This window comes from Hyposmocoma kahamanoa, unplaced genomic scaffold, assembly GCF_003589595.1.
Source record: "Hyposmocoma kahamanoa isolate Upper Pololo Valley unplaced genomic scaffold, ASM358959v1 99879, whole genome shotgun sequence".
In the NCBI taxonomy this organism is placed as follows: Eukaryota; Metazoa; Arthropoda; class Insecta; order Lepidoptera; family Cosmopterigidae; genus Hyposmocoma; species Hyposmocoma kahamanoa.
The window spans coordinates 710,376-735,217 of NW_020656077.1; the positions used below are offsets into that span (position 1 = coordinate 710,376).

The following is a 24,842-nucleotide window of genomic DNA, read 5'->3' on the forward strand; positions in this document are numbered from 1 at the left end:
TTTTCAGTACAAATCGGCAATTTCATACTTTAACCCCTATTATTATATACCCTCAATATTACACAAGCAAATCAATATTAAAAACCAAGCAATACCTTTCCGTTTTAACTTACTATTCGATGCTTTATAACCTGAAGTCGTATTAAAATACTATATAAATAAGTAGGTAGAATAAGTAGGATAACCTTTAGTAAAATTAAAAATCTACAAGTTTATAGTAGCTTATTAAGCTGATCGTAGGGAGAGTAACCCTATTGTTCGCGGTTAAACGAACAAGGGTTTATAGCATTTTATAGAGGCATTGCGGGCGTAGTCATAAAAGAGGAACTTTTAATAAGGCTGTTTAGACATCACCTCGGTTATAGAACTAGTACTTATATGGAGCCAAATACTAAATAATATTATAAACATTAACCAAGTGCAGGCCGTAATAATAAGAAATGACATTGACCTTTTCAATCGCGTTGCAATTAATTTTATAAATTGTATATAACGGCCAATAACTTGTTCAATTAGCTTATAGTATATCTATTCGATTGTAATTTAATAAACGTATTTGAGATTTCATTAATTGCTATGAGGTTGCTGGGGAAAATGTAGGCGTATAGAACTTTGACTTTACAGGCTATAATTCATTACAAGAGATATCAAAAACCTTTGATGATATCAAAAGTACGTTACCTAATAAGAAAAATTACATCAACTTGTTATTAATAATAAAACTAATAATATCAAAAATTTTAACGTTAAAGTTCTGTAAGAGGTAACAATACATTTACACATGACAAAACTGCTACAAATAAAGTAATAAAACTATCTTTTAATTGAATAAAAACAAAGTTATGTTTATTTTTAAGCAAGTACAAAGTTTTGTTTTATAATAAAGCAGTTGTTTGAAACTAAAGTCTCTTTACGAATGTCATATTAAATGTATGTGGGCGTTTAACTTTAAAAATTTGGATATTTCTAGAATTATTATTAGAATTATTATAAAAAATTATTGACGTCTATTTACTCATTAGGTAGTGTACTTCGATATCAGTTTAAAGGTTTAATAGAGGAATAATCGCCTGGACACACTTAACGATTATACCCCGTACGTTTCAGGATGACAGGGTGCAGTAGAAGTGCCTCTCATATATTAGCAATTTAAAGTTCTGAGTGGCACTGCAACTGTTATGGGTAGGCGTGTCGCTTAGAGCAAGCGCAAGACAATTTCACCCTATAAAAAATTGCTAAGGATGCAGAAGTGCTTCTACAAATTTTCTTACTTAATATTAGGGCAAACCTCAACGGCAGACGTACGGAATCTTCAAGCTAAAAGGAGGTTATTTTAAGTAAAATCGACTTTTTTAAATAATTATCTAAATAACTAAAGCATAACCTCTATAATTATAAGAAGGGCCTTAGAGTAGGATAACGTTATGCTGTCGTATGTTGTCGTAATGGCAGTATCAACACCCACAGCCCAACTTTACCCACTGTTGAAAAGTAAATTTTGAAAAAGTTAGAAAATGTCATGTTGGAATTATGAGATAGTCTGATAGTTATATGCATTTACGAGGAATAAAACTGTAGTGAAATAAAAAACTTTATCCTAAAGGTTAATGGTAAATGTATTCAAATGTATATTTATAAAGAGTAACAGTAAAGTAAGTGAAAGAAAAAAATTAGGTCAGCAGAATCCTACTTCTACTTTTCTTTCCATACAATGAAATGGTCCTTATATAAAACTAAGTCGATCAGCTCTAAAAAAACTGACCAAGAAATTGACTATGCCAAAATTGTTTTTAAAAAAAGCCTAATGGTTCTTAAGACAGTTTCCCTGTATGTCATACTTTTAGATTTTCCCATACTGTCCCAGTTAAATACTGTATAGTAAGTACTAAATGTGAATGCGATATTTTCATTATAATGTACACTGAGTGCTGACGTGATCGTAGAAATAATATTGTCTGGTTCTAATTTTTATGTACACGGTGTCTTAGAAGGTTAAACAAAACAGTAATGAAAAGAACAGCACCATTAACACTTATACAACGTTTGACCCATTGACGTATATGTAATCAAAATTTTCCAGCAAAGAACCCTCAAGATATGTCCAATCGTTTGATTTATACGCGTCATCGTTTCAAATTGGTAGGCAGTAGCTGTAATAATAATAAGCAACATGAAGTGAATCCAGTAGATTATTAAAAGGCTAGTTCATCCATCACATTGATACTTTAATATCAATTTGATGCCCATTCACGTTGAAACCTGCTAATAAGACTCTTCATTCAATATTTAATTGATTTTTTTTTTTGTTGTTTGGTACGGTCAAGTGTTGTTCTCTTGTATTTGCTGCCCACAATTGCGTCTTCGATTATAAATGAAATATACAATTAAAATACATTTGAACACTCTGTAATGGAAATACATATTAATTACTTTGAACTTTATGCTTAAACAATTTGTAAAAGCCCTACAGTTATCATTTTTTTAGATTTTTATACACGTTACGAAATGTGTGAAATCTACATGAATAATTAATTATTAACAAAATTCTACTCGGCATTGTATACAATAATAGTTCCTAGTTCTTATGTAAATCCTTAATCTTGTCTTTGTATTTAATTATATATCTATTCACCAATCTAGTTAAATTTCATGACAAACTCAATTCAATTATTCAGAATATAACGCACCGAGTTTCTATAGAGCCTTGATTGCCTATGAATGGAGAGATTACTGCCAATAAGATTAATGCTATTGTTTCCGTATGAGGCGAAAAGGTGTTACTTTAATCAAACATATCCTGATCTCTCACGCCCATGTTACCTACCTTACTTATTTCTGCCGCCAAGCAGTACTGCGCTTCGGTTTTGACTGGTAAGGGTGCTGGTGAAATTATAAGCACATGGGATTTGTCAGGGTGACAGGCGATTCGAAGCTCTGAGTGGCACTACAACTGATATGAACAGATGTGACGCTTACCTCCAGGCGCACAACTTGTTCGTCCCATCACTTGTTAATATAAAAAAAGTTAAAATTCCGCGGCCTGTATGTAATTTGGCTTTACCAAATTCTGTTATAGCTTCATTTCGTATGCAGTAATAAACCTTGTCACAATAGAGTGCTTTAAAAATATTTTAAAATTATTATCAAGTATCTTTGATACAGATTCAGAGTGATAAAGATATTCATGATTTATTCTAGGTTTAAAGTAACATACGCCTTGATAACGTCTTTTTTCTTGTTTTTTTTTTATAACGTCAAGTGACGGGTCGAACAAGTCGTGCGCGTGATGGTAAGCTACACGCCTGTCCATAACAGTTACAGAGCCACTCAGAGCTTTAAATCGCAAATATCTGAGGGGCACTACCACTGCGCCCGTCACCCTGAGACATAAGTTGACAAGTCCCATGTGCGTGTAATTTCACCAGCACCCTTACCCTTCAAAAGTGAACAAAAATAGGTAAGGTGGCTGTACTACCCTGGATGAACTCTTTCACAAGGAGCTCTACTGCTACTAAACTCTCTACTTTAACGGTGTTCTTACACCTAAATAATATCTATCCAGTCACGCCTTGATAAAGTTCAAGTTATAACGTTCAGGGAACAAGTCTGCAGGCAGGGAATTCTACCCCATAGCCGTTCGCCATATAAATGTGGAAGCGTAACGCTTCGTGCGAATCTTTGGAATATCCACAACATAGGGGTGGAATCCAAGCCTACGTCTAGTCTCCCCGATGGAAAGGGGAAGACGGACTTAAATCGTTTAATTCCATCACATACTCTCCGTGATATACCCTGTAAAATACCGATAAACAGGCAACTTTACGGCGGTGTTCAAGGCTCTGCAGTTTCGCCTCTACTAATCCCGCATTTTGTATCGCCTTTCCAACTACACACCACTTAATGGAGTAGGTGTACTAAGTTTTATGGTACATTTTCGCGTCGTGAAATATGTTTTTATTAGCCATGACTATAGCCAACAAACACAAGCAATATGAAGAAAGTACAAGGAATAAATTAGATGTCTTTTTCGATTTTTTAGTTTTTTTAGTGTTTGAAAAAAATGAAATGATGTCATGTCATTTTTTTTGCATTGGACGTTTTAATAGAATAGAATTATAATAGACTCATATAATTTGATAGTAACATTTTCACTTAGAATTGGTTAATATATACAACATAACGTGTTGATTTGCCCAACCCAGTACTTTAGAATTGGACAATCAAATCTGCCTGCAACGATTTTCAGGATGGTGTTGTGGATACTTCTGACACGAGTCATAAGCGATACTATATTTTTCCGCATTCGTGTCGTGAACTTGCGCGTCTGCGAACATGCCTGATGCACTGTACCATCTTGGAAGTCGCAACAGCATCCTGAAATCGTTATTATTGACGTCCTCCATGGTCGAGTGGCTTGCACACCAGTTTTCATGACGTCGCCATCTCTGAGATCCCGGGTTCAATCCCCGGCCGGGTCAGTGTAGAAAACTTTTATATATTGTCTCGGGTCTGGGTGTTTGTGGTACCGTCCCCGATTTCCATAACACACTGCTTTAGCTACTTACTTATACTTACTTATGTGATGTTGACTAATATTTATTTATATTGAACGCGCAGGGCGTTATAGGCTTCGAATAAAGTAATTTTAACATCGATGGAGCATCTCGCGAACCTGCGGACCAGCCTATTGCATCTCACTGACACCGCCCTACGCTTCCATCAATATATTATGTTAAGTAATTACATCCACTAGAAATACCAATTTTAATTATTTGTTACAGCAAAATGATTCTGACGACGAGCAATGCGCTTTGAGTGACAAATGGCAGTACGAGAGGAAGTCGCGGCGATGGTCCCGCGTCGTCGAGATAACACCGCAAGCGCAACACAGGCTGCAGGTAATAATAATAAAATAACAAAAACAATATATCGGAGAACCACACCCATTACTGTATTACGAATTTCCCTAGTACAAGTATTATGAGTCACAGAGCAACGAAATTCTCTTTGGATCACAACCCAGAACATAGGAACCTCAGCTAACGCCCACAACACTAACACGTATTAGGATACAGAGATTGTCAAATAACACCTTCCACATTACTTATAATCAATAATCGGAATAGAGTTTTCCAAATGAATAGATAAATATGCAGTGTACAAGGGATGACATGGAGTGGTGAAAACCACCATATTGTCATTATTTACTTTATTCAAATTAAGGATTACCTGAAATAGTTTTACTGCATCGTGGAACAAAACTATTCACTTAGAAAGCTTAAGTTGGATTTTAAAGTCAAACAACTTACATAAACGTCTAAATTGGGAATGGGGTAATTTGCATAATTACTAGAGAAATATCAGTGTTCAACTTGAATGAATGAACGAATGAATAAATAAGCCAATATTAACACAAGGAGTGCCGTAAAAAATACGAAATAAAACAGTTTTAATAAGAATTGGGTTTTACTGAACATTAGTAATACCTTCATCTAGGTTGTTGTTGTGTTAAATGAAATAGAATTTTTTTCTTGTAGTATAGCATTTTTTTTATTTAAGAGCAAGAACTTGGCTTGGTGATTTAATTACATGGTTTTTGGCTATAAATATAACACAGGTCCATGCCTGTCATGTGTATGAATAAGTTATTACTACATGAATATTCCGGTATTCATTCCAAACCCTCGATCCTTGTACTATGGAAATATAGGGCTCGATTATTGTGAACTTTATAGCTGATATAACAAAAATAATTTTGGTGACTGATGAAGAAATAAAACAAAAATGTTTTAGCAGTGACAAAATTTAATTGAACCCATTCATTTTTCAATTAACTAAAATTTACTTCACAATCTCTTTAGTAAACACAGCTGCCTATTTCGCTATTTGTATGATTTGGTATATTACTAAAAAGCACATTGTTAAGTCTTTACCAGTTGTATCTTTCATAAGATTTCTTATTTATGTCATTGATATTTAAATAAGTAATTATTTACAGTCGTAATAACGAAGCATGTACATTGTTCAGCAGCTAAGAAAGCTTTATTAATTTATAATTACTGTAATACAGAGTGTTTTTTTTTTAATGGAACAGGAATTTTTGAAAATTGGGAGTTTTTCATGCAAAATGTTATTAAATTTGACCAACTTTTGCTGTCCCGATTTTTTTCGTCCCATACAATGAAAATCATCCTTATAAGAAACTGAGTCTATCGGCATTAAAAAAATGTAAATTTTATTAATTTTGTATGATAAACATTTTATGAAATTTGACCAACTTCTGCTACAATGAAATGATCCTTACATAAAACTGAGTCGATCAGCACAAAAAGTAATCAATTTCAATCACGCTTGACCAAAAAATTTACTGTACCAAAATTGTTTTCACAAAATGCGCTTAATGGTTCCTCAGACAGTTTCCTTGTATCTTCTGTGGTTTCGGATTTCCCCATACTATCCTATTTAAAAAAAATGTATATACCTATATTTAGTAGCAGTAGAGCTCCTTGTGAAAGTTCGTCCGGGCAATTACTGCGACCTTACCTGTTTCTACCGCCAAGCAGTAATTTCAACATAACTGCGTTTCGGTTTGGAAGGGTGCTGGTAAAATTACAGGCACATGAGACTTGTCAAATTATGCCTCAGAGTGACGTGCACTGTCGCAGTGCCCCTGAAATCTTTGCAATTTAAAGGTCTGAGTGGCACTACAACTGTTACGGATTACAGACAGGCGTGTCGCTTGCCACCACGCGCACGACTTGTTCGTCCTATCACTTGGTATTATACAACAAAGTCACTGAATAATCTGCTACACCTATTATATGCTTAAATGCAGAATACACTAAAAGACATTTAGAGGGATGCTTAAAGAAAAGGTTAAATCACGATAAGTATGTTCATATGAAACTCTGACCACATTTCATTTGAAAAAAGAATGACTTCAATCATCTTTTGATTTCTATTAACGGACTGGAGTATGTGGCCAGTGGTACATAATTACCGTTCCTTTAAATCACCATAAGTATGTTCATATGAAACTCTGACCACATTTAATTTGAAAAAATAATGACTTCAATCATCTTTTGATTTCTAATAACGGACCGGTGTATGTGTCCAGTGGTACATAATTACCGTTTCTTTAAATCACGATAAGTATGTTCATATGAAACTCTGACCACATTTAATTTGAAAAAAGAATGACTTCAATCATCTTTTGATTTCTAATAACGGACTGGAGTATGTGGCCAGTGGCACATAATTACCGTTTCTGCCAATCACGATAAGTATGTTCATATGAAACTCTGACCACATTTAATTTGAAAATTGAAAAAGAATTACTTCAGTCATCTTTTGATTTCTAATAACGGACTGGTGTATGTGGCCAGTGGTACATAATTACCGTTTCTTGGGCCAAGCGTCCAATCAACAACCCCTGAAGACGCCTCGTAGAGAGGAGAAACACGTATCGGGTTGTTTTGGCGGTGGTATCTGTAACTGGAGTTAGCTTGTGTTATCTGTTTTATTAATTTTATGGAGCGGCAGGGTGGGAAATAATAAATGCAAGAAAAAAATATTCAATATAAGCGCAGCTATTTTGCACGATTTAACCTCCATTTTAATTTACTTCCGTTGTTATTAACGTCTGAGGTTATTAATTAATGTAAAATTTGTCTCAGGTGATTGCCGCAAGGGCTCTTGCAGAGAGAGAGGCTCGCGAGGCTCGTGGAGAAGTCGAGGACGACGAAGACGAAACTCTCCCTACCATTAGAGTGGGTCTAGTCGATGCCGATGGGCGTTATACTGATGTTGAGCCAGACCTGTAAGTACCGCAAATGAAACAAAAAAGAAGCATCTTTTTGACTTCGCTGTAGTCGAGTAACGAGTTCAATCATAGTTCATTATCACCAGAACTACCATTGGATAGAGTAATAAAACCTTTAACCATCTTAGTTTCTCGAACTTAGTAGTGTAACGTGATACAAAAGACTATTAAACTTGCTTGACACTTGCGAAGTACACAGTAATAAGAAATTTAATAGAGTTGTATTTTAGTCTCTTAGGATTTTTTCTAACAAATTTGTTATTCATTTTAAACATCTACCATCTCCTCCTCTCTCCTGTCTTTTGCTATGCTTCTTTATTTTTTAGTATTAAACAGAATGAAATTTTGGTTTATTTATCAGACGCCATTTCATTAAGTTATTTTGTAAGCAAAGTAATTTAATAAACACCGTGAAACCAAATTCTCAAACATATTATGTAATTGTTAAATTTTTTGGGTACAAGTAATATTCACAAAAGATTAATTGAATAATTTCTACCTTTACATACTCAATCTATTTCGAAGTCTTGCACTATAAAAAAACTTAAAGAAACAAAAGTTCCAAACATAAACAAAAACATTTTATATAAATGTCGTTTGTCGCCAATTCTCACGATGTTTTCCTTTACTGTAATTTGTTACATGAAGAAAAACGTTTACGATCACTGCTTCTTTCTTTACTGTTTTTCTAATTCTGCCACTGCAGCTGCGCCACTACTATTTTCGCACAATACTTAGAAGCGAAGCCGCAGTGCTACTGCAGCGTTTCTGCAAGTGTCTAATTTGAAGGCGCTTTAACTGTCCCAAAAAAGATTTGTTTACAAGTGAACATTTTAACTAGCCCCACTCCTTATTCTGTTGACTCTTTTTTTTAACATTTTCTTCATTATGAAAGCATGATTTAAGCGTGAAAAACGCAGTGTGTTCTCGTCTATATAAATACCCGAAATTAAACCCGCCAGAGTGTGTTTCATGCTTTAGCTCTACTAACAAGACCAAGCAACCTGCAGACGGCCGCTACTGATCGTCGTTGACTGCCCGCGGTGGTGACACAATTAACGTACGACAAAAGATTGACGTGGTCTATCTTGGCTAAATTCGAGATTTCATAAGAACACATAAGAGATTTTCATTACAATCATGTACGAGACTAATATGGAAACTCTACACCATCTACAAGTGCATAACGAATTTTACAACTTTGAGTTATATTTCCTTCAATGCGGTGTCACAGGACTTTTTCGATACAAAAGAGCATTCCATGTTACCGAAATGTAGGTGAATAACCGTACGGACATTCGGCCCCTAGTTAAATGCGGTGAAGTAAAAATTCGCTGCCTGGAAAGCTTGTTTTTAAAAGACAGAAAAGTCACAATCGCAAACGATAAATTGGTCGGGTATCATATATTGAATATAATGAGATCTAAATTTTTATAAGAAAAAAATTGTGTATTATAAAATAATGTAAAATTATCTATAAATATTTTTAAACATTATTTCAGTATAATTTCGCTAGGTACGGTGTTATTGTACGTAATATTTTTTTAATGCGATCCATGTTTAAAGGTAAAAACCTCGATATATTATTAACGAAGCCAACTAATTACAACTTACTCTTGACTAAGTGTGTCATCACGTAGCCAAATTTGTTATTGAGTGGCACTGCTCACAAGATACTATTGTACTCTCTAGTTCACATCTAAATTTTGCAGTAGTAAAGCTCCTTGTGAAAGAACTCATCCGGGGAAGTTCTTCCACCTAGCCTGTTTCTCCCGCCAAGTGGCAGTGCAAGCATTACTACATAGGGCGCACTATAAGGTTCCGGAACTGCCCACGTACATAAACAATATTAAAAAAGTAATTACAACATTTGAAAATGGAATGACCTTATGAGCTTACCTTACCAGCCTACAGTCCCAACTTGGCACCTTGTGACTTTTATTTATTTCCAAAAATTAGGAACCTGTTACGCGATCAAAAATTTTCAACAGCTGATGAGGCTGGCGAAGAGTATGAAAAATATGTTTCAGAGATTGTCACGGAGGAGTGGCATAAATGTTTTCAAAATTGGTTCATTCGCATAAAAAAGTGCATTAACGCTAACGGAGAATATTTTGAAAAACAATAAATTCGTTTCTGACCATTTATAGTATTTTTTCTTATTCATTCCGGAAACTTATTGTACGCCCCACGTACGTGCCGGTTTTGCTGGTGAAATTACAGGCACATGGAACTTGTCAACCTCACGAGTATGTCTTAGAATGACAGGTGCACTGGCAGTGCCCCTCAGATATTTACATTGCAACTTTCAGGAATAGGCGTGTCGCTTACCATAAGGCGCATGACTTGTTCATCCTATCGCTGATATCATAGAAAAAAATCACCGATTTACGTACACTCGCGCATACTACCTATTCTACGTTAGTCCTCAAGGGATCGTAGCCCTCAAAACGTTTCCTGCGAGAATTGGTAGTGCTATTTGTAACTAGAACCAAGATCATATTTTGTGTACGTTTAATGCCTTGCGCAGGCTGTTTCCCCATTCTACAATAATGCATAACATGTTGTTATCCTGTGTCTAGTAATACATCACGATATCACATTTTTTCCATATTACTTTTTTACGCGTGTATGTTTGTTTATGTAAAGATTCTTTTTCCGGGTTATTCTTTGGCAATCCTGACTAATGTGAACTCTGTGGAATTTATAAGGAATGATTTATCTGAAATGAAAGTCAGAGGCGAAGAGGCGAAAGCTCGAGTGGCACTCTACCCGACTAGAGAACTCTCCGGCTGAATATTCCGTGACGCTGTTCCTACGCTCTGTATTCAATATTTTCACCTAATTGTACTTCTCTCCCTTTTATTACGAATTCCGTTTAAGAATAGAAGTGTTCTTGACAAATCATTTTTTAACTTTATCACATTTTATATGAGTACATTGGCTTCGTACTTTTATTAAGCACTATTGTGCAAGGTTGGATGAAGTAGACATTATTTTACCTGACTTAGGCCATAGTCCATCATATATAATGCAACTTGGGTACTATATTTGTCCCCGAGAATAAAATCTTATGTGACATGGTGTCTGATGTTCAAATTAGTAAATCTAGTAATAGCACATGATTCGGATAGATTCGAATCTAATTCTGCCGCCAAGCAGTGATGTTGAGCATTACTGCGTTTCGGTTTTGGAAGGTAAGAATGCTGATGAAATCCAGGCACATGGGACTTGTCAAATTATGTCACAGGATGAAGGGCGCAGTGACAGTGGCCCTCAGATCTTTGCGATTTATAGCTCTGAGTGGCACTGCAACTGCTATAGACAGGCGTATCACGTACCTTTAAGTGCATGACTTGTTCGTCTGTTCGACTGTTTCTGACTAGAGCAGACAATAGCCGTAAATGTGATTTACACCGCAGGGGAGAAACACTTGCATCGCTTTTTGTGCCGACTATATCGCCAAGCAGAATATTGTATAGCTTAAAATAATAACTAACATATTAACATGCCCCGTCTCGAACGTTGTGAAAAACGGTTACAACCTTAAAATGTACCGGGATTTGTCATGTATATCTTTGTCTTATTCTGTAATAGCAAAATAATCTGAGAGCGAAGAACATCGTAAACTAATATTTCTCTATTTTCTATGCTTTATAATAGTTCTGCGATTACAATGCTATCACCCTCGTATCGGATACGCCTAGAAACCATTATCAAACATTTCAACCAGTCATTCACAGACTGTCAACCAGTTTGAAAAGAACTCTAGGAATTTTTTTTTCGAAGAAGTAAACACAGGAAATAAAAGGCCCTTTTGTATTGGACGTATAATAAGAGACAGGTGAAATCTTGCTCTTTTGTATCTAATGTTTCAATCGACCCTTTGCGCAATCAAATGCCTAAGATTGGGGCGTGAAATCTTCAAGAAGGTACTGTTACATTCTCATTAATGCCCCGGTACTGTGATTGATAAGACAAATTGTATGACGGGCCCATTATATTATCTTTATTCGATTGATGTGACAAAGTATTTTAATTGAAGTATTGAATGCCGAGAGACTTACGAAACTCAGGTCAACAGTATATTGTAAATTTTACTTACAATCCAGTTTATATTTTTAAAATTAAATAGATCCATATATCAATTCTTAGATTTTGAGATTGCAACACAATAGAAATAAAACTATTTCTTCGTGTCTAAATCGCGTGTATTTGCGTTTTTCCAATTAACCAAAGTTTCGGCCCCTTTACAGATCCCATGGACACGTCTGACTGATTTAAAGAGAACAACAAATATACGCGTAAAAAAGAAGTATACCAAAAAATAGTTTCTATTTCAAAAATATTTCGTACGCAAAACGCAATAATACCTATCCTTAGGTTTCCTGCACACCTTTTATATCGACTTTGTTTAAATACACATATACTACATAAGGGCTCTCGAATTATAAAATGACTATAATTAAGTCCCCAAACCATTTGTTCTACTTACTATTTAGGTACTTAGCCCATCACGTTTCTATTGGATTGCCAAATCACAAGTAATAATGATAGGCTGCAATAACAGGGCTTGGTCTCTTTTCTAGCGTATGAGGAAAGCATTGTAAGATCTTAGACATGAATTTTGACATTGGTGTTGCGTTTTTTATACGTAACAAACAGAGGAGTTCACTCCATCTGATGTTGAATGGAAATTGGAATCCAAAAGTGAAGGAGGAATTTTGACACAATAATTGACTAACCTAACCACCTCCACCACGCATGCCTGCAAAACTTTACTCATGATCAATTCATCATCATCAACAACAGCCTATCGTAGTCCACTGCTGGACATAGACCTCTCCCGTGATCCATTGATAAACAGCAATCGAGAATTGAACACTTTAACCCTCATCACAAACGCATTACACCTGTCATTGGCGGGTACAGGTATCCTCTAAAGACAGGATTTAGCTCATAGCCTGCCACGCTGGCACAGTGCGGTTTGACAACTTCACATGTTTATCCAAAGATTTGTGAATGTTATTCGATAGGTTGCATGACGTAAATATTGAACATTTCAAATGTAGATACATGATGGTGTCGTTCACTCAAATGCTTTCGAAGACTAAATGGTTCTATAATTAATTTTTCTATAATTAAGTTGGAAATATAATTTTAGATCATAATAATAGTGTGTCTGTTTTAACCCAACCTATAATACAAGGTTCAAAAAGGGGTTGTATGGCATACAAACAACTAAGTTAGGTACATAGGAAAAAAAGTTAAAACACGTTGATTTAGTCATACAAAATCAACCAGATAATGAATTTTATAAGAAAAATTGAAACAATTTTAATAATTTTCATTCAATTATAACAAACAAGGCGTTGTATATAACGAACGATTCATAAATTTACAAAAAGTATTTACAATATCTAATTTTTAGCATCTCATTTCAATGTCTAGCTAGAATGTTAGGTACAATTTATAATTGGCCCCACGTCTATTAATTTTTAAGTATTTCTTTTTTGCTTGTACCTAATTGTTGTGCCATAAATAAAAAATCTTCTTTCGACGTTTGGCACATAATACAAAGTATAGCTTAATTATGTTTTAGATATAATCAACAGTGCACACGTCGCCAACAAACTGGACAGCAGTTTGGTTAGTTTTAGTATTGGATTGTTTTATATTTTTTAATTATAGCATTAATAAAAATAGCAGGGCCTCGACAAACGCCAGAAGCAGAGCCATAACCTCAGCACATTGCGTTGCGTCAGACCCAATAACCTACTTTAAGGGCGTAAGGCGTTTTAGAGCGGAAAGCTCTAATTCAAGATTAATTGTCAGTATGTGAAACTGACGCGTTAATAGGCTAACGAAACAAGTTTCTAACTTCGGAAAAGCGTAAAAATGTTCTTATTCACACACATTAATCATTACGGAGTAAATTAATTTACTTTTTCAAAACCGTTTTAATTTCCTATTTGATTTAGTCGTTTAAAGTCAAGTTCAAAGAGAGAAAACAAGAATTAATTTCCAATAAATATGTTTATGCTTTAGATCGTTTATTGCCTCGGCGTGACCTACAAAGCTACAATTTCAATTTATCAAAGAAATAAGGTTTTACAGTACGGTGACATTTATCCGAACTAATACTACAAATGCGAAAGTAACTCTGTCTCTTTCTAGCGTTTTTACGCCTAAGCCGCTGAACCAATATTGAAGAAGTTTGGTATAGATACAGATGAGACCTAGGAGAAGGACATAGGCTACTTTTTGTCACAAATTTAAATTTTAAAGGGAGTGAAATAGAGGATGGAATTTTGTATAAGAACCAATAAAACTATTCAAATTAGTATAGTACAGTAGGCTACTCGAAGTGATAATTCTACTCAGACGAAGTCACGGGCTCCTTTCTTTTCACCAGTCTTTTCGTTAAAAATAAGAGATGAGAAAAAATAAAAGTAAAACAAATAATAATAATGTATCCAATTACATAGATACATATTACTGGCCGATATATCAATATCAGACTGCGTGTTCTGATATTATGAAATTATGAAAAATACTAGAATAGTTTTACTAATATACAACCCTTATACAATAAAATTGATTAACCGCTGAGCCACTAAAATGTTTTATATTTTTAAAACGGTTTTTCAGTTATTCAAAAGTTCAACACTACCGTTACTTTTAATTAAATAAACATTCCACATTATATGACGACGGAAACGATTCAAATCTACGTGGAGATGTTACAAAGTTTACGATGTCATCTGAGAATAGGTAAACACGTAATGAGAAAACTTAAAGTGCCATCCCTTGTAATGAACAAATATGATGCACTATGTTGAACAGGTGGGTTCAAAACGACTAATGAAAAAAAACTTAGCAGAGGCGTTTCCTATGATGTGCCAGGCAACCATACCAATTACCTGGTCTCAAACTAGGGAATTCTCTGTACTATGAGTACCAGAGTAACGGAACTCACTCTGGGACACTTTCCAAAATATCCAGACCAGAAACAATGTGGAAAAGTTAATTTCCCAATATTGTCCTACCGGCAATTTAACCCAGGACTTATTCATCACAGTATAAATTGTTGAGCAAGCGAGATCTTCGTATTAATTCGGCATAAAATGGGCAAATTTTCGTTAGCAACATTCTTTCTAAGGCCCCGCGTATATTAAAATGTACTTAACATGTGAAGTAGTTCAGACCCAGACAACATTATTCCGATGATCACGTAAACGCCCAGTGTACTTCATTATGAACAGATTATATTTTGGTCAAATGTCTAATTCCCTAAAGCCGCCATATTTCCGTATTATCGAATCTGATTGGATAGGAAGAGCAAACTGTGATCACATGACATCCGTCAACTAATCACAGATTAGTTGTCAAAATATCTTGTGGAAAATGACTCACCCGCAGGAATAGCGTAAGTTTATCAGGTTTATTCACTGAAATCTTTAGTACATTCGTATAGAGTTTTAGTTAAAAATAACAAACAGTAAACTACAGAAAACTTTATAATTTAGAACCTAAGCATGCATAGCTATTTTTAATTTAGCAAAATAAGAATCTGTACATTATAACGCACACTAAGCATTACTAAGTGGAAAATAACGTATATATTTTTCATAATCGTAATTTTTTTTGTTATATGTTACGCGATAACTCAATGTTTGTGAACGGATTTTGATGATTCTTTTCTTTCTTTTTTGTTGGGAAGAGAGTACGTCAGTAGTTGCCCCATTTGAATTTAAAGAAAATATTCCACCTCTAAGGGTGGCAAGATAGGGGATGAATCCGGTATCGCGCACTGTCTGGTAACCGGTTTCAATAAAACTTGGCAAGTAGATGTAATTCCACGAACTTTTGAGGTCGATTTTTTAGTACTCTGCATTGAGATTATTTAATTAAAAAGAATGTGAAGAATACTATCATATATACATATATTTATTTTTATTGCCTATCTTATTTCATAAACGCCGATTGTGCATTTAAATGAACGCAAAATATCGCATTCAAATTTAGCGCAATGTATATTACGTGACCTTAGAGTATCTAGAAAAATACTTTAAAAAATCCAATTTGCGAGTTTCATACAAAATTAAGGGCATACTTGCGTGAGCCTGAAGCATATAATTGTATTTGCACATTTTAATGTACAATGGGCGTTTAGCGCTTCTCCAGTTTCATTTTGCTGGGCCTTAGGAGGATAATGCCCTTTCGGGAAGTTAGCTATATACCTACCAGTATAATATTTATACTAATAAACAGTACATTCACTATGCAGCAGTCAATGACATTAATAAGTTTTGAGATATAAGTATTCAGTCAATAATCTTTACTACTTGCATGGAGTACTATTACTCAACCGTCTGTACAGATACCACCGTTATGACTGTTACAGTAGGATGTTTAGTAATTGTCAGCATATTTGTTTTACATTCCTGTCGATTGTATACATGGGTGTCGAATCAGTTAAATCCAAGATGTTTCACAGTCAGTTCTCCTTCTTTAAAATGCACAGTACATGTACGCGATGACAGATATCTTTGCAATCACTATATTCTGTTGCAGGCTGAAAGTTCCGGGTCAGGCTCCGTTAATACAGTTACCAAGTAGCGACAAAGAAGACGAAGGCGAAGAAACCGCTACCCGATTCCGCCGAACTGGCTCGGAACGCCTCAGAGACGGCGCTAAAGCATTACTGCGCCGTGTGGAATCTATAAAAACTAGGCGACGAAAACGCCAGAACCGCACAGAAGTTGTCGTTTCTTCCCCACATTTTTTGGATGCCCAACAACAAGACAAATACCCAGATCTGAACTACATTGATATGACACCAACTACGCCGACGGCTTTTCCGTTTCCGGATTTTAATAATTCACCGTCGCGTGTGCCAGTAATCCGCACGCAACCGCCTTCGCCGATAACAACCATGCCTCCATCGCCAATTGCCCAAGCGGAACAAGCGTTTTCACTAAACCCGCCCTTTGGAGATGACAGTTCAAGCTACGCTTCTGATAATAGCATGAGCTCAAGTAATAAGAGCACCAAATCTAAACTGGGCCGAGCTAAAAGAATCTTCCATAGAGGACTAAAGAATAATGATGAACCTGCTGCTCTCAGCGACTCAGAATGTCAACCCGCAAGTTGGAGACACAACTACTTCAAAGATCACACCAAAGACGCCACTCATAAAAAAACTGAGGTAAATTCGCCATCTTGTGATCACCTATTTGTTTTTAATTTTTATTTTACTATTTTCTAATTTTATTACGTAACCAACAGGTTGTTGTTGAGCCTCCTTCTCCAGTGGAATTGAAGCCTGATCCGGCCGTGTTACGTGAAGTGCAAAAGTCACCAGGGCATACTCCGCACCGCCGCCAGGCAATCAGAACTAGCTCCCTTAATCTGGGCAAAGACGGGCAAAAGTGAGTTATTTTGTTATTTCAATTTTAGATATAATTGTACTCAGTTTCTAGTAACTTTAACATTTAGTTTGGTCAATTCAACGTTTTGGAATTTATTGGGGTTTAGGAAATGTAATTTAGTTTTGTGTCGATTTAAAATTGATTCACGAAATTAACGTTAATTTAGATATTTTAATAAATCTAATCACGCGACACTTGTGGAAACTGTAGCCCACTCCCATGTCCCAGTCGCCAGAGCGCTCGAGAACCGCAAAAGGCTGAAATACGACGAGCTAGCTTAGTACTACAGCTTTCTGCCTTTTGCGTTTGAAAGTCTGGGCCCCTGGGGGCCACAGGCAAATCTTCCAGGGGACGATCTGTTGGATAACCTCGTAGAAGCATCCGGTGACCACAAGTCTGGAAGTTATTTCCGCCCAAGGAAAAGTTTAGCTATTTAAATGGAAAATGTTGCCAGCCTTCTGGGCACGATGCTCCAGGGTATAGCCATCGAGGAAAATTTGTATTTATAAACTTTCAAAAACTATATTATATTATATTTATATTAAAATTTAATACAGAATTAATGATGATTAATTCTGTATTAAATTATTTCATTGTCCATGAATGATTTCGTTGCGAGTTTCATAAAACGGTTTTATATTAACTAAAGTAGAGCAAATCTCTACCGCTAACACAATTACAATACGCGTGAGTTTTCAATATTGAACCAAGCCCACTTGCCAATAGCAGAAATCCATTACGATATTTCCAATCTTCTACATAGGGCGCACTATAAGGTTCCGGAACTGGCAATTTACATAAACAATATATAAAAAGTAATTACAACATTTGAAAAAGGAACTCTTTGGCTGTAGAATACAGTTTGTTTCATTTGACTGTCACTTGTTTTTACATTGTGCGTCATTTTAGAACTTCGTTGTCTATATCACCATGGATTTAACTCGTGAAAATTTTCGTAGTATGATTTTCTACGACTTTAAGTGTAATTTAACAGCTCAGCTCGGCTTCAAACTACTTTTGGCGACGAAGTACCATGCAAGACGACTATTTATAGATGGTTTGCAGAATTCAAACGCGGTCGTGTGAATCTCAGTGACGAATTTCGTGATGATCGCCCGTCCACTGCTGTACACAACAAAAACATAGATGCTGTGCGCCGTATGATCAAAACATATAGGCATGTGACATACCATGAGATTCGGACATCTTTAGGCATAGGCATGAGTCAAATACAATCAATACTACACAAACATTTGAGTATGAAAAGGACAGCCTTTTCCGAGACCGAGAGCACAGGCTCTCGGTGCATCCCACACAATTGGACTGAGGCTCAAAAAACGGATCGCGTCACTTGGTGCAATGCCATGCTTAGCAGATTCAACGAAGGGGCGTCTAGTTTGGTGTAGGACATAGTAACAGGTGACGAAACATGGATTTATAATTACGATCCCAAAACAAAGCAATCGAGCGTATGGGTCTTTCGAGATGAGCCGAAACCAACCAAAGTGGCGTGCGTGCAAAGTGCCTCTAAGCGGATGATTGCTTCTTTTTTTAATAAAACTGGACACGTGGCTACTGCTGCTTTGGAAAATCATTGTACCGTGAATAGTGTAATATTCACGGTAGTAGTAATGTAATATTCACAAATTTCGTAAAAAAAACCGTAAACACCGTATCATCTTGCGCCACGATAATGCCTGTTCTCACATGGCCAGACAGACAAATGAATTTTTGAAAGTGAACAACGTTGGCCTTATGAGCCATCCTGCGTACAGTCCCGACCTGGCACCTTGTGACTTTAATTTATTTCCAAAAATTAAGAACCACTTACGCGGTCAACGATTTTCATCACCTGAAGACGCTGTCGAAGAGTATGAAAAATATGTTTCAGAGATTGTCACGGAGGAGTGGCATAAATGTTTTCAAAATTGGTACATTCGTATGAAAAAGTGCATTAACGCTAACGGATAATATTTTGAGAAACAAAGTCATTTCTGACCATTTATAATATTTTTTTCTTATTCATTCCAGAAACTTATATTGCGCCTCACGTATAAGTAAAATTTAGAACCTCTACGTTCATCGGAAACTACTTATATGGAGATAGCAGTTCAAGATATTTTACGAGTAGAAAGCAAGTCATTACGCACTAAAACTATTACTTGAACGGAGTTCATTAGTCTCTCGGCAATAATGGACGCGAGTAGCTTATTCGCATGTTAATGTGTTACACGTTGAACTAATGTGCAAGATGTTGTATTTTAACTGTCACTTATAATAAATTAATGCCTCTTGCTAGAACACTCGATACGCTGGATAATTAAAAGCGCTTCTAATTGAATATGACAATCTATTCGCTTAGCTCAGCTTTATTGTAGCATTCAGGTCAACTCGTCAATCGTTACGACACTACAGGAAGTTATCTAGTAGTCGTTACTTGAAACGTTTCACTTTTAATTTTTGCTAAAAACGATTGAAACAAACGCGTTTGATGAGGGTTTTGTGTTATAATTTATCTGATATACACGTACACTTCTTATCGTATCGATGGCATACACTGTAAGGCTGATAATTGACTGCGTGTGAAGTTGGTAACGATTTCATGCATTGCCTGCATGCAATTGACCTTTTCTGCATGAAGTCGGTTTCGACTTTTTGCAGTTAATGCGGGAAGCCGTTATCAACTTCATGAGGTCTCGCGTAACAACTTCACACATTAACTGCATGCGGTCGAAACCGATGCAGCTGCAATTGAACGTAGTGCGGGGAGGCGCCTTTCGCGAACCCTTTTGATATACACACTGAGTAATAACAAACAATCTTTTACATGTACAGCCAGAGGAGTTATCGCATTTTCAGCGTACTCGCCTTAATTTTAGTAACAAAATGCTCAATACTTTCAGGTTCCGCGACAGAAGCCTGAAGCGCGACAAATCGGCATCGAGGAGCTCTGAGCTCGATAGCAGCCCTAACTCGGCTGGATCGCGATCTCAAGACGGAGACGTAGACCAAGATGAAGATGAAGATGGCTTCGATCCCAAAAATAAGAAGTGAGTCAAAATATTGAAAACACTGATATTATTTACTATGATAAAATTATAATGTACATCTACGTATCATATGAATTAAAATCGAATGCACACGCGAACGTAATAGAAATAAGCTAATGCGAAATTTTCATAGCTAAGCGAATTTTGAACATTGCTAACACTTAAGAGACATAACTTTTTGCAGTTTAACATAATGAAATTTAAAAAACATTTTATTGCTAGTTAATTCTAAAAAGTAAAACAATTTCTAGCAAAGAAATATTCAATATGCCAACGTTAGGATTTTTGTTTTGGAATCATTTCTTTCTGACAAAAGACGTTCGTTGTCAATTTGTCCGCCATTTAATTCAATCAATTATCTGCATGGTCTTTCACCTACTTATTAAACAAATCCAGTATGTCTTTGCAAATGAACGTCGCAAACCATAGTTTCATAATTATGTCGTTTAGTTTTTGTATCTTATTGTGGTTTTGTTTATAATGATAAAGGTTTTTTGACATAATATATATGGATAATAAACAAAACCTACCAATGTCGTTTATTAATATTTATGTAAATATATATAAACGACGTTATGCCTTGAAATTAAAATAGTTATGACACCAATGAAGATCTCACTGTTGGTTGTCGAACATCGTAGGCTAAATTAATTTTTACCTTTCTTACAGAAATAACTTAACAAGATGGTACTCGTTCCGATCTTCATCTGCAATGAATGGTGGTCCTAAAGCCCAAAACACTTTACAACAATCGTCTCCCACCAAAGAAAAGGACCCTGAGGCTTACTGTAAGTAAAACCTAAAACCCTAAAAACTAAAAAAAAGTAAAAGCCATAACGACGATAAAGATGAAAATTAAAAACATAAGAGTTATAAGTAAAGTTATGTTTTATTCTGCAGTATCTCGGCCAATGTCCTCGCTCTCTTGCGGCCAGCTCCACATTTTGCGCAAACTAGCATTGCTGAGGCTAACAGCCTGCATGGAACGATACTGTCCATCGCACAAGTCCGGGTGGAATTGGGAACTTCCGAAATTGATCCGCAAAATCAAGTCCCCGGATTACAAAGGTAATATAAACACACTGGATTACTTGTACTCCATAAATTTATAAGAGCATTTCATGAATGTGGCAAAAAAAATGATGTTGGAAAACAACTGACCTAGATCTTGTCTAACATGAAGATTCCTTATATCCGCATCATTTAAATCAAAAAGTGATTATCATTTTCATAAAAGTTTTGTTCCTTGGAAGTAAATTAAGATAGGACTCTCCGTTCCTAACCATTTTCCAGCACCTGAAAACTTATTTTACGCTTTTTCAATCTGCTCGTTGCATTATGAAAAACCGCAAAATATTGCAAATGAAAAACCGCGGTTTACTTCGGGCTAGCGCAAAGCCTATTTGTGAAACAAAATTATATCGTGAATTAACCATGCTAAATCTTATTACATAAGTTGAATGCTGCGAAAGCGAGTTAAGCTGATGCGATTTAATTAATTTTATATAAGTTTAATATCTTTTGATGTTACTTGTCCGACGATAATTATAACCATAATCTTATGTAAGTTCAAAGGATGTTATATTTGCACTGTAACAAACAAAGGACAAAACACGTCGACTCTCGGTCTATACATGTTTAGAAGTAAGAATGTTGCTTGCGATTCTTTGCGATATTGTGCGTAGCTAATATTTTCCCCATGTTGCACATCTGTTTTGTTTATATTAAGTAGATATGTTCGTATTGGTGATTAAATCTTGCTTCTAGGATTGACATCTTTACAAAAAACTTTTTAATAATTACACAGGAGGGCAGGATACCGCCGCGGAGCCGCAACGACATACCGCGACGTTATTTTATATGAATTTGTGTGAATTCGCACTTTACATTTCATCCGGCATGATCTTATGCAACATTTTTGGTGGTTTACTGCTCCTATGTGCCTTACGTTATACAAAAAACATTATATACTTTGATTTTTACTCAATTGGATTTTTGCTTCATTTCAGACAAAACTGTCTTTGGTGTTCCATTGACGGTGACTTTGCAAAGGACTGGACACTCACTACCGAAACCCATCCAAAGCGCTCTCAACTGGTTGAAAAACAACGCTTTGGATCAGGTATAAGCCGAATAGGTCGTTACGATTAGAACAAAGTTTTTGAATTGGGGAACAAATTTATGATCTTTTAATGTCGTGTTTGCAGATGGGAATCTTCCGCAAAGCCGGAGTCAAGTCCCGCATTGCCAAACTTCGTGTCATGGTCGAGGCAGCCGGTGCGGCTAACGCAGCATTTGCCAATGAAAACATGACAACAATAGACACTGATCAGTCAAGTCTCAGTTTTGACGGGTCACAGGCTCATGATGTAGCTGACTTGGTGAAACAGTACTTTAGGGAACTCCCTGACGCTCTGCTCACTAATAAACTCAGTGAGACCTTCATTGCTATCTTTCAACGTAAGTAGTATAGATTTTGTTCTCAAAAATATTAGTGTAAACCGGTTATTTGTCGACAAATAAAACGGTCATAATTCTCTTTATTCAGATGTTCCGGAGCTGTTGCGACCGGATGCTGTTCAGTGTGCACTTCTGCTTCTGCCAGAGGAACACCTGGAAGCTTTGCACTCTCTGCTGATTTTCCTATCTGATGTTTGTACATTTATTTACAAATATTATCTGTTTTTTGAACACCTGTTCGTAATGTTATGTAATGTTATAAATTGTTTCAAATTATAGGTCGCAGAACAGGCTGAAATAAACCAAATGACTGCATCTAATTTGGCTGTATGCCTTGCTCCTACTTTGCTGAGGCTTCATCACGTACCTCCTACAACTGGTAGTACAAAAGAAGGGAATTCTAACAGGTTAGACAAAAAAAATGTGAAAATAACGGTTTATTCGTTCATAATGTAAGCTCAACGGGGAGAACATAAACTAATGTCCGAATACAAATTTCAGATCGGTGATCGAGAATGTTGCTGACCAAAGGCAAATAAGCGAAAGCCGAGCGGCCCATGCTTGCTTATTGCTTCTCATAGAACACCACGAACAGCTGTTCATGGCCCCGGCAGACATGTTAGCCCGTTGCAAGTTCAACTACTTCGATGAAAGTGTACCAGTAAGAATTACATTAATTGTATTAATTCTTCCTAAATGAAATCCTCAATGGTCTCTGATTTTGTTTTTTTTATATCAGGTTGCATTGGAGGAGTTGGGAGCCGACTTTAGTCAGGATTGGAAAGGGTTCCAACAGGCCTGCATTAAAGCTTTACTTAAAGAAGCCAAAGAAAAGTAAGTTGGACATCCTAAAGCTCTATCATAGATCAAAATTATTACTAACATTCTGTTCTATCTAACGCTTAATATCGCTATAGTATACACACTAGTTGATTCGAAATCAATCAGTTATTATATTAATACATCTATTTAGTTCGAGAACATTATTTCGGTTGAACATCTGTTAAGACTATAAAATACTATTTTATTATACTTAAAATGTTTTCATGCTTTTATAGAGTCGGTGGGAAATCAGCGAAAAGGTAAATGAGTGTGTAGAGCGAAATCCAGTCATCGTTCATGGAATTTAGTGTTCTTATAATTCTGTTCTTTATTAGTTTTACTGTAGTTTCATCTTAAACAACTTTGACAATGAGTAAACTAGTTTAATCATATGCTAACACTATTACACTAACATCAATACATACTAATTATAGTAACGTGTTTATCTCAAAGTTACATTTAGTTACAAGGAATCAGAAGTTTGGTTTCGGTTTTTTTTTTGTAATATGCGTATCTTTTCAAAAACATTATTTTACATTATTACACTTGTTAGGTCAATTAACACAAGAAGGTAATCTTAAAGAACAGGATTATCGATTCACTTTTCATGCACACCATTTTCATTAGTACCTTTGTTCACCAATTAGGTGTTTTGATGTGATTTATTTTATTAAAGAAGGATGGCGAAAGCTGACCCAAAATCAACGAAGAGCCGTTCATGGACTTTGCTAGTATAATTGTACGTTTTAGTTTTTTTGTAGTTATTAACATATTTTGTATATTTTTAGAAGTCCGGAATAAATAAATTGCAAAACAATATATTTTAGAACAGACGCAAGAACACAACGCAATTTATGAAGTTTGACCATAGATTAGTTAACATTCTTGTACGTATACGTCTCATTTCAAGCGTGATGGACTGTTTACCTACCTAAAGAATTGGTTATTTTATAGTACACACAGAAAATACTAAAGGTGTAAAGTAACTAATCAAATAATCAATTAAACAATAATGACTTAAAGTAAAAAATAAAACACAATGTGACAAAATGTATAGACAATATTTAAATGAGAGATACGAAAGTTAGCAAATGAACGTTTTGACAAGAAACCTCTTGACAATGTCAGTTTGAGATTGAGAACTTTAGAGGATGGAAAAAAAAATAAAAGAAAGGAGCTGCCTTAACTACAGAATCAACGTGCATATAACCAAAATTTGAAAGTTACAAGTGGCAGATTTCTTTAGTGTACATC

At 35.7% G+C, this 24,842-nt stretch overlaps 1 protein-coding gene across 3 annotated transcripts in view; it reads left to right on the forward strand.

The window, feature by feature from the left end:
* The window catches only part of LOC113239343 (stAR-related lipid transfer protein 13), a 217,324-nt gene that overhangs the window by 186,262 nt on the left and 6,220 nt on the right, over positions 1-24,842 (forward strand). For 2 of the 3 annotated variants that reach the window (XM_026476292.1, XM_026476293.1), the window contains exons 4-16: positions 4,782-4,898; positions 7,677-7,819; positions 16,400-17,033; positions 17,114-17,256; positions 20,160-20,306; positions 20,976-21,094; positions 21,207-21,374; positions 22,316-22,428; positions 22,514-22,766; positions 22,855-22,958; positions 23,046-23,173; positions 23,268-23,427; positions 23,506-23,600. In XM_026476292.1, coding sequence (XP_026332077.1) covers positions 4,782-4,898; positions 7,677-7,819; positions 16,400-17,033; positions 17,114-17,256; positions 20,160-20,306; positions 20,976-21,094; positions 21,207-21,374; positions 22,316-22,428; positions 22,514-22,766; positions 22,855-22,958; positions 23,046-23,173; positions 23,268-23,427; positions 23,506-23,600 — 2,324 coding nt within the window. Of the gene's footprint in view, positions 1-4,781; positions 4,899-7,676; positions 7,820-16,399; positions 17,034-17,113; positions 17,257-20,159; positions 20,307-20,975; positions 21,095-21,206; positions 21,375-22,315; positions 22,429-22,513; positions 22,767-22,854; positions 22,959-23,045; positions 23,174-23,267; positions 23,428-23,505; positions 23,601-23,824; positions 23,849-24,842 lie in introns of all 3 variants that reach the window. The other variant, XM_026476291.1, reaches the window with a different exon arrangement.